This window comes from Lepidochelys olivacea (genome assembly GCF_965140295.1).
Source record: "Lepidochelys olivacea isolate rLepOli2 genome assembly, chromosome: 8".
Taxonomy (NCBI): Eukaryota; Metazoa; Chordata; order Testudines; family Cheloniidae; genus Lepidochelys; species Lepidochelys olivacea.
This window is the reverse complement of record NC_140418.1, coordinates 64,147,065-64,161,297: the sequence shown is the minus strand read 5'-3', so window position 1 is coordinate 64,161,297 and position 14,233 is coordinate 64,147,065. Positions and strand designations below refer to the sequence as shown.

At 40.6% G+C, this 14,233-nt stretch overlaps 1 protein-coding gene across 4 annotated transcripts in view; it reads right to left on the bottom strand.

Annotated features, from left to right (window-relative positions):
• The window catches only part of CRB1 (crumbs cell polarity complex component 1), a 159,207-nt gene extending 145,297 nt beyond the window's left edge, over positions 1 to 13,910 (bottom strand). For all 4 annotated transcript variants that reach the window (XM_084636292.1, XM_084636293.1, XM_084636295.1 and 1 more), the window contains exon 1: positions 13,674 to 13,910. In XM_084636292.1, the coding sequence (XP_084492418.1) occupies positions 13,674 to 13,806 (133 nt within the window). In that variant the 5' untranslated portion in view covers positions 13,807 to 13,910. The remainder of the gene's footprint in view (positions 1 to 13,673) is intronic.
• Positions 13,911 to 14,233: the final 323 nt, after the last annotated feature.

Genomic DNA, 14,233 nt, shown 5'->3' with positions numbered 1-14,233 from the left:
GTATTTGCATTTGCAACTGCTGAAAAATTGACCAATAAATATTAAATTCCTAAATACACAATAGGACATCATACCAGTGATGTGAACCCTGAACATTACAAACAAATCCAAGTCTCGTAAATTGTGAGTTATACATGTTACCAATCTTTTGATGTACGAAGTGCACTTTGATGGTAAACCTCTGTAACCTGAAGCTAAACCACGAGGCAGAATCAAGTCCTGAGAATTAACAAAATATACCTTTGTAATAAAATTGCAATTCCACCAGTTCTAACATGCATGACTGCCCACTAGAGGAATAACTCCCAAGAGAAACACTTGACAAGGGGTAAAATTTTGGAAAGAGCCTATGTGACGTAGGCTCCTAAATTTCAATCTCAAAAGTGACATTGTAGCCAGGTTTCATTGAAAATCAATAAGAGTTAGGCTCCTAAGTGCCTAACTCACTTTAAAAAAAGGGAATTAGGCTCCTAAGTCACATAGGGCCAGATTTTCAAAGGTATTGAGGCACCGATATGAATCTTCAGGTGCCCCAATGGGATTCTCAAAAATGCCCAAGCATGTTAGTTGCCTAACTCCTATTTCAATCTGCATCTTTTGGCACTAACGCACCTTTGAAAATATGGCCCTTAAGCACTTCTGACACTTTTACCCATCTATATATACAGTTTATTTGTTTATATCAGTGCTCAGCTCTCTTAATATTTTATTACCGGTCTCTCACTACATTTTCTCTGATACAAAATATGTCAATGCTTCAAAATGATGTGCACAACCTGTGCAGGTAGCTGGAAATAAATGATAAATACCCTTCATCTAAATTCTTTTCTTTCTTGTTATTGATGTAATAGATCATTATTCATAGACAACACCAATTTATAGGGTTGATTAATGATCTTCCTACTGAATCACCTTCCTTTCCCTAGGTCTTTCTGATTTGTGACTATTTATATTCCTGTATTGAACTACCCAAACTTTTTTTAAAAAGAATAAAAAGCTGGTAAGTTAGATTTCAGCAGATTTTGCAAAGGTAGCAATCTTCCCTGAAGTTGATATTTTCTCATTGGTGGTCCTAAAGCTCCAGACTGTTAACATTAACTACAAAGGCCAAATTAAAGATCCACAGTCAAGGTCTGTAGACTAAATTAGTAACTAACCTGAGAGTGAATTTTCCTACTTTAAAGATCTCACCTTGATGAGTCACCAGTTGCATTTTCCCTTTAGTATCATTTTCTCATTCCTTTCTTTAGAATCATTATTTCTGTGTGCTTCATAAATGCACACATCTACACACACACTCATAAACAAATGCATGTACACACACACACACGCATTTTTATATAAACAAACAAATACAGTAAAAGCTGTGTCATGCGGCACTTTATCAACCAGAAAGCTCTATACACTGGCATTTCTGATCTTCATTGAAAGTTTGGTTTATAGTCCAGTTGGCACAGGGCTGGCAGGCTTACTACCTGACTCTGCGTGGCTCCCCGGAAGCGGTGTCATGTCCCTGCTGCTCTGTGGTGGAGGAACAGGCGTGGGGGGTTTGGAGTGTGGGAGGAGGTGCGGGACACAGGCTCTGGGAGGGAGTTTGGATGAGGAAGGGGTTTGCGGATGCCAAATCTGGGTGGCTCACACACCCAAACTCCCTCCCTCTTAGCTAACTGGAATTTTTGACTTACCAGCACCCTCTCTTCCCCCAACATGGTGGATAGCAAAGCTTTTACTGTACATGGAGAAAGCATTTTTGAGAGGTCAGAAAGAACAAACAGTTATAACACTTACATATCCTTCCTGTCTCTGCCAGTTTTGACATGGACTTCAATGGGAGCAGCATCAAGCTGTTGCACATAAATTTTCAGAAGCGTCCATAAATTTTGAGTGTTTTCATTTTGGCAAAACCACACTGGGATATCTAGAGACTAATGTAGAGAGTCTCAGCACCCCTCAGTTCCCATTTTAGCTCCTTCACAAAACATGCAGTAGGGATGGCTTTCTCTCTATATTGGACTGTGAAATATTTAATTGCTGTGTTGTAATCTGGTTGTGTTGTTCAGTTATTGAATGGTGGCTATGAAAAGAAGTGGAACCTGACCCAGTTCTTTTAAGATCTTAAGAAGTTACTTTCAGTTATTAGGAAGACACAGATAATAGTAATGGGGGATTTGATTATTAGAAATATAGACAGAAATATAGACAGTTGGGTTTGTGATGACTGGGAGAACCACCTGGTGAATTGTCTGCTGGGTAGGAAGGTTGCAGATCTCTTGAGACATCTAGATAGACTTATGTGCAGTCGTGGAGAGGACCTTGTGGTTGTGGTGCATGTAGGTACCAGTGACTTAGGGAAAGGTAGGAGAGAGGTGTTAGAGGTGTAATTAGCTTATATTATTTGCCAGGTGCAATTCTTGCTACCACAGAAATTTAGACTTTACTCACAACTTGCAGAAGTTATTACCTTGTGCATGAATTACAGTGTGGCCAGTGCCACTTTATATCCTTGTGATTCAGACAGTTTGCTTCCAAAGGCAGTGAGGAAATTTTGTGTGTGTGCATTATAATGAGGTACATAAAAGGAACTTAAAAAGGACTCCAGTGAAGTTAAAGTTCTCACTTTGGGCTTACTTTGGATGATGATCTGAATGAGAAAGAGGAAGAAATATTTTATTTATGATGAAATCTGTGCAAACCAGAATTGAAGGGGAAAGCCACAAGGCTCCTCACATTAGCACTCTGACATAATTGAATGCATCTCTAGCTGCCACTGCATTCCGCAGTTAACTAATGAGGAACTATTAAAGTACAGTATCTGTTATGAACTCATCAAACATTCATTCTAACAATACTTCATGATTCCCTTGATTGCTGGGAACCTGCCTGATGTCATCCTGGTATGCATGAGGGACCATCAACATGAGCAAAACCACAAATGTCTTTGTAAGAAGAGCTTTATTCTGACTACAGTAATTAGGCATTAATTAGAAGTTTACTGAGTAATGAGAATAGTTACAGGAAAGAAAGTTCTTGTTCATAGGGAAAAATTACACAGTGCTCACATTTCAGAGGGGAAAAGGAGGAGGTCAAATAAAGCTGAGATATTTTGCACAGAACTCCCAGATGGAATGACAGTCTCATTTATGTACATTTGGGGTAGAAAATTTTGGAATAGTATACATTAATAAATGGTTGATTTTTTTCAACTGAGCTGAAAAATCATGAAGTCACTGTAATGGATTAAGATAGTTTTAGATTTTAAAATTTATCCAGTGAATTTTTATTAATATTAGATTATCCTTCATTAGTATTAGATTCTTCATTGTGTAGAGTCTATGATAACATAAAGCAAACAACAACATTGATGATTGGTCTGTTATAAAATGGGGTTAAAATCTAAGGCCCTGATCCTGCAAATGACTCCTTTGAGCTCAGAGGTCTGTCCACACAAAGTCAGCCTCAGAGTTGGGGCCTAAATTACAGCTACATTTGGCACAATTCATTTACAATGGTCATTTTAGAGAGATAATGTGCAGTTAAGAGGCCCATGTCTGTCCCTAGCTACACGGTGCCAACTTCTATGAGATAGTAGGATGGGAGCAACTTGTTATCCATGTTCTTCTTGATTTTTGGCAGAGTTCACTGCATCTATTATTCTATCTGGTGACGCATGCTCCCTTCTCATGTAGATCTCAAAATATGTGGGAATTTCCCAAAAAGAGAAGTTCACTGTAATTAGTTCATTCATCAAAATTTCTGAACACAAACTGATTTAAACTGCTGCCTTGCATGCAGCAGAACAATATCCATAGTAGGCTTGCTAAGTGTCCGGTTTTCAACTGGAACGCCTGGTTGAAAAGGGACCCTGGAAGCTCTGGTCGGCGCTGCTGACCGGGCCGTTAAAAGTCTGGTCAGCGGTGCAGTGGGGGCCCGGAGCTAAGGCAAGCTCCCTACCTGCCCTAGCTCCGCGCAGCTCTCAGAAGCGGCATATAGGTGCCCAGGGAGGCTCAGCGCACTGCCCCTGCCCCTAGTGCCAGCTCTGCAGCTCCCATTGGCTGGGAACCGCGACCATGGCCACCCATGAACTTAGAGGCTGCACTGCAGGGAACTGGCAGCCGCTTCCTGGGAGCCGAAGTAAGTGCCGCCAGGACCCCGCACCTCCCCAACACCCTGCCCCAGCCCAGAGCCCTCTCCCGCACCGCAAACCTCTCATCCCTGGCCCCACCCCAGAGTCCGCACCCCATCTGGAGTTCTCGCCCCCCTCAAACACCCCAATCCCCTGCCCCAGCCTGGTGAAAGTGAGTGACTGTGGGGGAGAATGAGCGATAGAGGGAGGGGGATAGAGCGAGCGGGGGCGGGGCCTCAGGCAAGGGGTGGGGCAGGGGTGTTCTTTATTGTGCTATTAAAAAATTGGCAACCCTAATCCATAACTATCTATGGACTGCAACCAATAAATCATAACAAGATCTGCATTGTGTATCCCCAAACTTACCATTATATGGGCCTTTAATGGCATGAAAAAGCTTCTGTCCCACTGGTAGGACTTTGTGTGAATAAAGTTTTAACTAAAGACTTGAAGTGGCTTCTCTTGTAGGGAGGCTTTGTGGGGAAAAAATTGGTATATCTCTAGCTGTGCCTGTTCGTGCTTGGAGGGTCCTCAAAAAGGGATAGAATCAGAACAAAAGTTGGTGGGATCATAAAGAGAACACTGATGTACTGTACCATTAGAAAAAGATGAATGGGGAGAATTTTGAGCTGAAATTAGTGCCAGCCTTAGCTTGATCAAAGTGTTCACATGTGTAGCTATTGTTGATTTGTCAATCTACGTGTTCTTTCATATCTGCCATCTAAATGAAAAATGGAACTCTCAGGGATAGTCTGTGGATTTGCGAGACTCCATGGAAGACATTGGGCATATAAAGCAATGATTCAGTTACATAGATACATAGCCACTGTGTTTTTATCTGATTTAATATTTCCCAAATATTGTTCATATTATGGAAAAGACCTCTCTACTGATTTTTTTTGTAGGAGAACTCTGACATTTTCATTAAAAAAAGGATATCTGAGAATGAGTGAACTGAAAATTATCCATGAAAATTAATGATACTATCTTTCATACCATTACAGCTTTGAGATGAACACAAAAGGTACGGTTTTCTCTGAATTGTTTTACAGTGCCATGTATAAGCAAACACAGCAGCATGGAAGCAGCCTATATAATATATGAGATCAGTTGCAGTATTTTGTGGTATGTGACGTGCACGTCTGTGAAATGAGAGAGATGTGACACATCTGGACTTCATCTTTCCACAAACTAGAGTGTTGTGGCATAGCCATAGTGGTTCTCAACCAGGGGTATGCGTATCCCTGAGGGTACGCAGAGGTTTTCCAGGGGGTACATCAACTCTTCTAGATATCTGCCTAGTTTTACAACAGGCTACATAAGAAGCCCTAGTGAAATCAGTACCAACTAAAATTTCATATATACAGTGACTTGTTTATACTGCTCTAAATACTGCGTGCTGAAATGTAGGTACAGTATTTATATTCCAATCAATTTATTTTATAATTATATGGTAAGTGAGAAAGTAAGCACTTTTTCAGTAATAGTGTGCTATGACACTTTTGTATTTTTTTTTGTCTGATTTTGTAAGTAAGTAGTTTTTTAAGTGAAGTGAAACTTGTGGTCCAAAGACAAATCAGACTCTTGAAAAGGGTACAGTAATCTGGAAAGGTTGAGAAACACTGGCATAGCCTACATGATTTTTCCACAGCCAATAGCCATGTGTGTGATATGCCTCCCATTTCATCTACATGCATGACACTAGACACACCGTGCTGTAACGCCTATTGCATACTGCTACAATGTATAGTTGCAGGTATATTGAACAACAGCTGGAAGCATCCTAATTTTCTGAAGTGGAAAACATTAATAAGATGTTAGACTGCTGTTGTGTCTCTTACAGCTATAGACAGAGTTCAGATCCAGACTGGATCCTGGTCTGCACTTCCCCAGTGTTTGGTGGTATTGGAACCCAGAGTTTTGGTTTGGCACACTTTCAAGTAATGGAGCTGTAAATCCATATCTGAGCTTCTCAAAAGTTCAGTGCTCGTTGGATCCAGGTTTCGACTCAGACTCTTTTTCACTGACAGTTTTATGTATGGTACCATGTAACGTCTCTTTATTGCCTAATGTCTAATACAGCGGTGACCATCCTGTGGCTCTGGAGCCACATGCGGCTCTTCAGAAGTTAATACGCGGCTCCTTCTATAGGCACCGACTCCGGGGCTGGAGCTACAGGCGCCAACTTTCCAATGGGCCGGGGGGGCTCACGGCTCAACCCCTGGCTCTGCCACAGGCCCTGCCCCCACTCCACCCCTTCCCGCCCCACTTAGTCTGCCGTGCCCTCGCTCCTCTCTCTTCCCCCCCAGGGCCTCCTGCACCCCACAAAACAGCTGATTGGGAGGGAGGGTGAGGCACTGATTGTGAGGGCTGCTGGTGGGTGGGAGGCTCTGGGATGGGGGAGGTGCTGGTGGGGGGAGCTGCTGACGTATTACTGTGGCTCTTTGGAAATGTAGGTTGGTAAATTCTGGCTCATTCTCAGGCTCAGGTTGGCCACCCCTGGTCTAATATTACACTTCCAAGGTATCCTGCCTTCACGTATTTTATTTCTATATTTATCACTGTTAAGACACAGTCGGAAATAATCATTCAAATTATTTTGATAGTCTGGTTTCTTTGCAGAAATATGTGTATCTGATAATGATACTCCCTGTTATAAAAATTATCTACAGACTTCAAGGAAAGAAAATAGCTTGGGATACTATTATGTTCTTTAAGTACCTGGATTACAAATCTTGAATTAAAAAAAATGTAACTTGCCAACGGAGAATTCCCTTGCTGGAGGGTTAACGTCTAAGGGCATAAAGCCTGAAGTCAGCTCCTTCACCAGCTCCCCCCTGCCACCACAGTGGACTTTATGCCAATCGCAAAAGACCCGAGGCTGCTCTCACAGCGGGGGTAGGCCAGTGGAGAACTAGGGAGCTATCTGCTCTGTAACATGGCCCCTTCTCCTTTGCCAGAGGACAATTGAGCCTAATCTCCTCATATTTTTTCTCCAACAGCAGCAATCTCTCCCTCTCAACCAAAACACCCCATCTAGCACGTTTGAGAAAAGAGATGAGTTTTTCACTATGACTTAAAGAACACCAGGTTGGGCACTGGCAGATCATGGAAAAAGCATATTCCAACATCATTGGTCCTTCACTGAGAATCCTTCGCCACTAATACCAGATGTTTCAATTTAGCCTCTATAAGCATGAGCACCTCATATGACCTCAACTTCTGTGGGCTGAGGTGGTAACTGAGGTAGCCAGGAGGCCCAAACCATGTAGGGCTTTATGAGTATAGTTGACACCTTGAATCAGCTGAAGCAGAAGCAAACAGGCAACCAGGAAGTAGGCATCTTCTGCACCAGCTGTTATTTCTGAGTGCTCTTTAAATGTGGCCTCATATGGGTAAATCTATACTACAATAAAAGACCTGCAGCATGGCCACGGCTGGCCCTGGTCAGCTGACTTGGGCTCAGGTGGTGGGGTTAAAGATTGCAGTATACATGTTTGGTCTTGGGCAGGAGTCCAAGCTCTGAGACTCTGCAAGGGGGGGTGGGTCTCAGAAGCTGGGCTCCAACCTGAGCTCAAACATCTACACTGAAATTTTTAGCCCCACAGCCCAAACTGCATGAGCCTGAATGCCTCAGGTTTTTTATTGCATACCCATATGGACCAGGAAGAAATTTAAGCAAGAGCTTTAAGTATTTCCATATTCAGAACAGCAATTACTCAAGTGCTTAATGTGAGGCACATACTTAAATCCCATTGACTTTAACAGAACGGAAGCTTATGACTAAAGGTAACCCCCTTTTATATGCAGTCCTGAATAGAGAGCCTTCCTGAACTGGGCCAGAGTGTGCACTGAAGTTATTCAATGTGGAAGTCACAGAGGCTTAGTCTGGTCTGATTCTAAAATAAAAGGTTGCAGCTGAATAAAAGAACTCCACTTTTCTACACCAAAAAACATTTGGTCTCTCCCTCGGTTAATACACTTTAATGATGATTACGAACAAGTGGTTACAAATGATAGCCAAAGAGAGAAGCTAAAATTGATTCTGCTGTACAGCATGTCAAACAGTAGGGTGTCTGCATCTGAGGTGCAAATTACCTTACTGATGGCAGACAAGATAAATATTGAATCATTTGAAAAGAAGCAAAGAACGTTGGCCTGAGCCTTTCAATTAAAAGGCAATTTCACAATGACATATTAAAGTAGAGCCAATGTTTCATTCAAGAAATTTAATATCAGTATCTGAGGTGGCAGATGTTCTACTATATTTAGAGTTTAAATAGGGAAAGACGGCATTTTCCACTGCTCTTCATCAGCTTTATCTAGCAGCTTCACGCATTTTATTTGTAACATGAATTAAAAATACTGAGCTCAATGGCCACCACCACTTGTGGTGTCTCAGGAGAACATAGTTTCCTGTCTAGAAAATGTTCTACAGTTAGATATTGTTTTCATATCCCATGTAAATGAATTGGCTGAACTGTACATTAGACACTTCTGTCATGCTCACTGTATACAGGCGACATACATCAACCCCCCAGATCTGAACACTTACATATCTAGAGCTGAATCTGAACTTTGGAACTCCAGACCATCCCTTCCCTGGTATGAATATGGGATGAAACTTGGGAAAGATCATCATTTATGCCTCTGACACTCTTTCACAATCAGAGGAAACTGCATGTTGAACAAGCCTCCCGAGCAGCCTTTGCACCTCTTCTGCTCTCTTACTCATCCCTGCCTCACCACTGCACTACTCTGTATCGCCACTTCCATGGGGAGTACTGCTTCTTGCTGATGGATGGGAGGAAGAACTGCTCTCAGGATGTCAGCTCAGGAAATGCAACTGATTTTAAGGAAAAAAAAAATATCAAGTATGCCATGGGACCCAGTGTAAGTCAGACAAGAACTAAACTATCAATGTTTATTTCCTGCTGTGTAATATTTGTGGGTGGGGATGCCGGGCACCTCAGGTCATGCTAGTGATCAGATTAATACATTTCATATGTAATTATTCTTTGTTTCCTAGGGGATAGTGCACCTGGCACTGGAATATACTAGGCAACAAATTGATTTTGAGGGTGATTAAGTGAAGAACAGTGCTCAGATACCATGGTGAAGAGCCTGGCATAAATGCTGAGATTAAATGGTCGCTGAAACATCGGATAATCACAAAAGACATTTGCCATCCTGAATATACTGTGGTCACTATTAAAAAGTCATCTTACCCCAGTGTAATACCTGAGTTACTGGAGTATTTCTTCCAGATTCCATGGTTTAGTAACTGTTGACAAATGCCTATGTTTTAATGGGTACCACTGTATATCAATGCCGTAGCAGGACAAAAAGATTTTTTGGCAAAACAAATGTTTCCTTTGCCACATGAGTGTTTTGAACATTCTGTGCTGTTGCTGCCTCATTTCTTCCGATGAGGTCACTTAAGAGATGGGGTTTGGGAAAATCAAGCTTCAAGGATAGCTTCTGAAGAAGTGAATAATAATTACATGCACAGTGGGATGTGTGAAAGTGGAGTGATGTAACTTGGCGCAGATAGCATCAACAAGGATTTAGATATTGTTTGAGAGAAGATAATATTTTATTTTTCTGGGTTGTGATTTGCTGGCTGAAATTCCTCTCACTGTACAGTTTGATGTTAAGTGATGTGAGTACATCTAATAACGTAAGTAAAACACAAGTTTATTCACTGCAATTTTTCGAAACTCTGTTTCATTAAAAAAGCTGTTGTCCCCCAACTTTACAGAAGGCTATTATATGTTCCCCTGATTATATAAATTCCCAGTATTATGAAATTTTTGGATGTCCCCCAAGACTTTAATAAAATGAGGGATTTCCATGTACTCAACACTTACATCATGTTGTACAAGAATTAAATAACTAATCCTCTTAACACTGTTTGAAGTAAATATTATCATTGTGTCACATAGGTGGAGACTGACACTTGATAAAAAAGCACCTTGAGTTGTCCTTTGAAATTATCTTTTGTGTTCTGGATTTGTGTGGGAAAATCTTTTTATATCAAATTCACAATAATTTACAAATGCTAATTAATCTAAAGTCAGTGCTAAGTAATATTATTTCTGTTTTAGATATTTCTATGTGAATGTAAAATTAAAACATGGTTACAAAGAAGCCCTACTAGGCAGACTCCTGGGATCTTCAATGGGATATAAGGGTACTCAACACCTTGTAGAGTCAGTTCTTAAATCTATTATAGACCCGCACCCAAGCCACTGTCAAATCCCACCTTGCCCAATGGAAGAATGAGAAGCAAGGAGGTATCCTGCTGGCCAGAGCACTGTGCCATAGTGCTGTACTCTGCTGTTCTTCTAAGTAGGAGTGTCCACCATCTGCCAGATAGTACTCACTGGTGACAGAAATATATGCACTTGCCAGCTGCTGAGGCTGGATACATCCTACTCAGCAGATAACCCCACTTAGAGACATGGTGCCTGATTCTCCACTGCCTTGACCTTATGCAGACATTTACACTTGTGCAAAGTGTGTAGTAAATGCTATCATTCTGATTTAGTACCACTGTACATTCACTTGCACTTGCTCTGCACAGGTGTAATTGATTGTACAAGATGCAAGGTGGGGGTGAATCCAGCCCAGGGCCATCATAATGCTGAACGCACTCCCATGCGCTAAGTAAAGCTGGTAGAAAAATGGAATTGCTCTCCCATGGAAAGTCTGAGATTTTGAAATTTCATTTCATCCCAAATCAGGACAAAAAATTAAAAATTTGCAATTTTTCACAAAGGAAATATTCTGAAAAATTTCATTTTGATCTTATTAAAACGTTTCATTTCAATAAGGTCAGAACATTTCAGCTGACTATCATTTTGACCTTTACATTATAATATATAATATTATATGTAAAAGCTGAAACATTTAAATTTTTATATAACATAAATTATAAAATATGAAACAAAACATTTCCAAAATTTTGACATAATCGCAATGTTCCTGCAAAACACACACAACCTCTTCCTCGAAAAATTCCTGACCGGCTCACCCCAGCTGTCTTTTGTGTCAGGTGTCAGGTTTTATGAGTGCTCTGAGTATGCTTACAGGATCAGACCTCACTGGCGAGATAGACGTTCTCCTGCCTAGTTTTGAGAACCCCACTCGTGAGCTTCGGCTTAAGTTAGGGCTCTGAGCAGCTCATTAGCTGTGAGATGGTGTTGGCACTTAGGTGCTTTTGCGAATGCCAATTGGTGGAAATTCAGGTGCCTTGGGGAGTTAGGAGCCTGTGGGGTTAGGCAACAACTAAGCAGCATTTTTGAGAATGTTAGTGGAATCTTAATGGTAGATTTAGGAACCTAAATACTTTTATGGATCTGGGCTCTAGTGCCTGTGTTAGACTAACTGTTGAACTATTTGGGGAAAGATGTGCCCAATAGGATAAAATTATTTGAAAAAAATCAACTTCTATAACCATGTATACCTATTGTCGCTCATATTTTATATAGCCTCAGTTTTGCTGCACACCCCTTATACCTATGTCGTGGTCTCCTTTTATACTTATCTTAGAAAATAGCTGTAATCAACAATTTTGTTTACCGCTAAAAAAAATCAGTAGCTAAAAAGTTCTTCGAAAAAGTTTTATGCCATAAAGTACCCTGTTGAGATTGCAGAAAGTGCAGTACTTAAAAATCTATGTTGGTCCAGTCCTTGCTGTGGTTGTTCCGTGACAGTCTTCCATCCAGTGCAAAGCAGTCACAAATCAGACAGCCAACTGAGAATTCAGTCACTACACGGAATCCTCAGGTGGTATAAGGCAACCCCCTGCTAGCCCTCCTCCCATATGGACATATCTAGAGAAAGGAAGAAGGTCTGCTTTAGTTTGTGCCAGGGTTGATTTGGGCTGATTGGGGAAGGGAGTTGAACGGTGACAAAAACTACTTTTGCCTGCCCTGGGGTCTTACATCAAGCCAGGCTCAGCCAAACCCAGGACTGAGCCCTGCAAATTGATATTATTTTTGTTGTTTCTTTACTGCCTCTGGGGTACTGCTTGTGGCTTACATTCAAGGGCCTACGCATCTATCAGTGGCTTGGGTGTGTGATACTTTTACTATAACATTCTTAATCTTATAAGCTTTCTGTGTTTTCCCCTTTAACACAGTATCTGTCATACCGTAATTTGCCTCCATTGTGCAGAAATGAAATCTCTTCATTATCATCATTTCAATTCCTTTAATTACGGTAGAGGATTCTCTCCAAGCGACATTTACATAGAGATTTAAAGGCTGTTTGTTTATGAAAAAGTACAGTGACTATAAAAACTGCATCTTGAAAATAAAAGTTCCAAGAAGTCTTTTTCCAATAGTTGTCCTGCTGTAAGATGTTTGGAAAAGAACATTGGTGCAAGCAATGACTACGTATCGCAATACGTCTTCCAGCAAGAAAACTAATCAGAAACTATACTTGAATGTATAAGATATGTCACATTAGTCTTCCTGGCTCTAAAGTTTTGTTGTAGTTTTTTTTAACAGTGCTAATTCATGGAACTGTTTCTGCTGGGTGTTCAGGGTCTGATTTACGCTGAGCTGTAAACTGTACAAGTAACAATCTGACTGATGCAGCAACAGAAGGTGACCCAGATTACAAAACACTGTACGCTAATGCCAAGTCTTCTTTAATGCCAGCTGCTCAAAGCTTTGTCTTATTGCAATTCAAACTCAGCAGTCACCAATCACACAGCCTCTTCCCACAGACACACACTCTTGCCGTCTTCATTTTAAACATGTTCAATAGCTACTGCCTTTCATAAACTTACATCAGCTTCACCAGCTGAGGCCATTTAATCTCCTTGGATTCTATTTACTGTCATCCAGCTGACAAAATTATTAAGGAAACCCATTGTGCATACTTCGGCTTATGTGGAAGTTTGCTGAAGAGATTTCTTTAATAAAAATGATCAGACTAAATATCAACTAATGTTGATATTTACACAGGTTAAAATCAAGGCTTTTAAACCACAAAACATATCATATTTGTTTAATTAATTTTCCTACAGTTTTTTTTTAAAAAATGATTGTATGGTAGTGCTTAGACAGTATCTTGATGGACACAATAACAATACATAATCGAGATGAGCAGTTAGTATAACAAGTAATATGTTGGATTAAGAAACAAAAGAGAAATCTCCATATTAACACATCATTTTAAACATCCAGGTTTAAATGGACTGTTTGTCAGTTTCCAAAAGTGCAAAGGTTGAAATGGATGTGTATTTGTATGTGAATATTTCTTATGGGTTTCCTAGCACCAAACTTTGAATATTCAAACAAAAAAAAATTTAAATGCTTTCATTCTCTATGAACATCAAACAGTGTGAACACTCAGATCTTAAAGCCGTCTGTTCTATGAATTTATAAAACTTATAGTTCCCTGGACCAGCTCATTTTGGCATCTTTAACCAATGGCTTAGAGGCTTCCTGACAAAATTAGCTTTCTGCCAGAGGTGTTTATCTAGCCACCTAGCCCTAGGACATGTCAGAATGATAAGAAAAAGAGGAACACTTACTTTTTAAATGGATGAGCAGCAAAAAACTGAGGTAGAAGATGAGTAGAGAGTTAATTCTTGAATGAGCCATATTCATCTTGATAGGACATCCTCCTCTAAGTTGCCTAGTTGCCAAGGGGCTGGTGCTGATCATTACTGCTTTCTCCTCACCTCTGAGACCAGGATGATAGCCAAGACACAGAGTCCGCTACATCCCATCTCTGCCTGTGACTCTCGTCAGCTTGTTCACTGCAAACCTACAGACTTTGATTCAAAAGGCAGTTGTGCCTGTTAAGATTTTAGCTGAGCATGTTTGGGTGATTTTTCAAACCTGGTGCAGATTTCTCTGCTGCATGGATTGGAGTCTTTCCCCCTGGCTTTCTATTATAGATCTGTGTGACTAAATGCCTAGCTCAAATTTCACACACAATTCCAGGGTAATCTGTCAGGCTTTCAGAAAACAACACATTTTATTCTTTATTTAAGGCTCCATTATATCCCAGGCTCTCTGATATAACATTAAAGAACCATTGCTAATAATAATACTTTGTACATTTTGCATTCCTGCTGTATTAACCCCC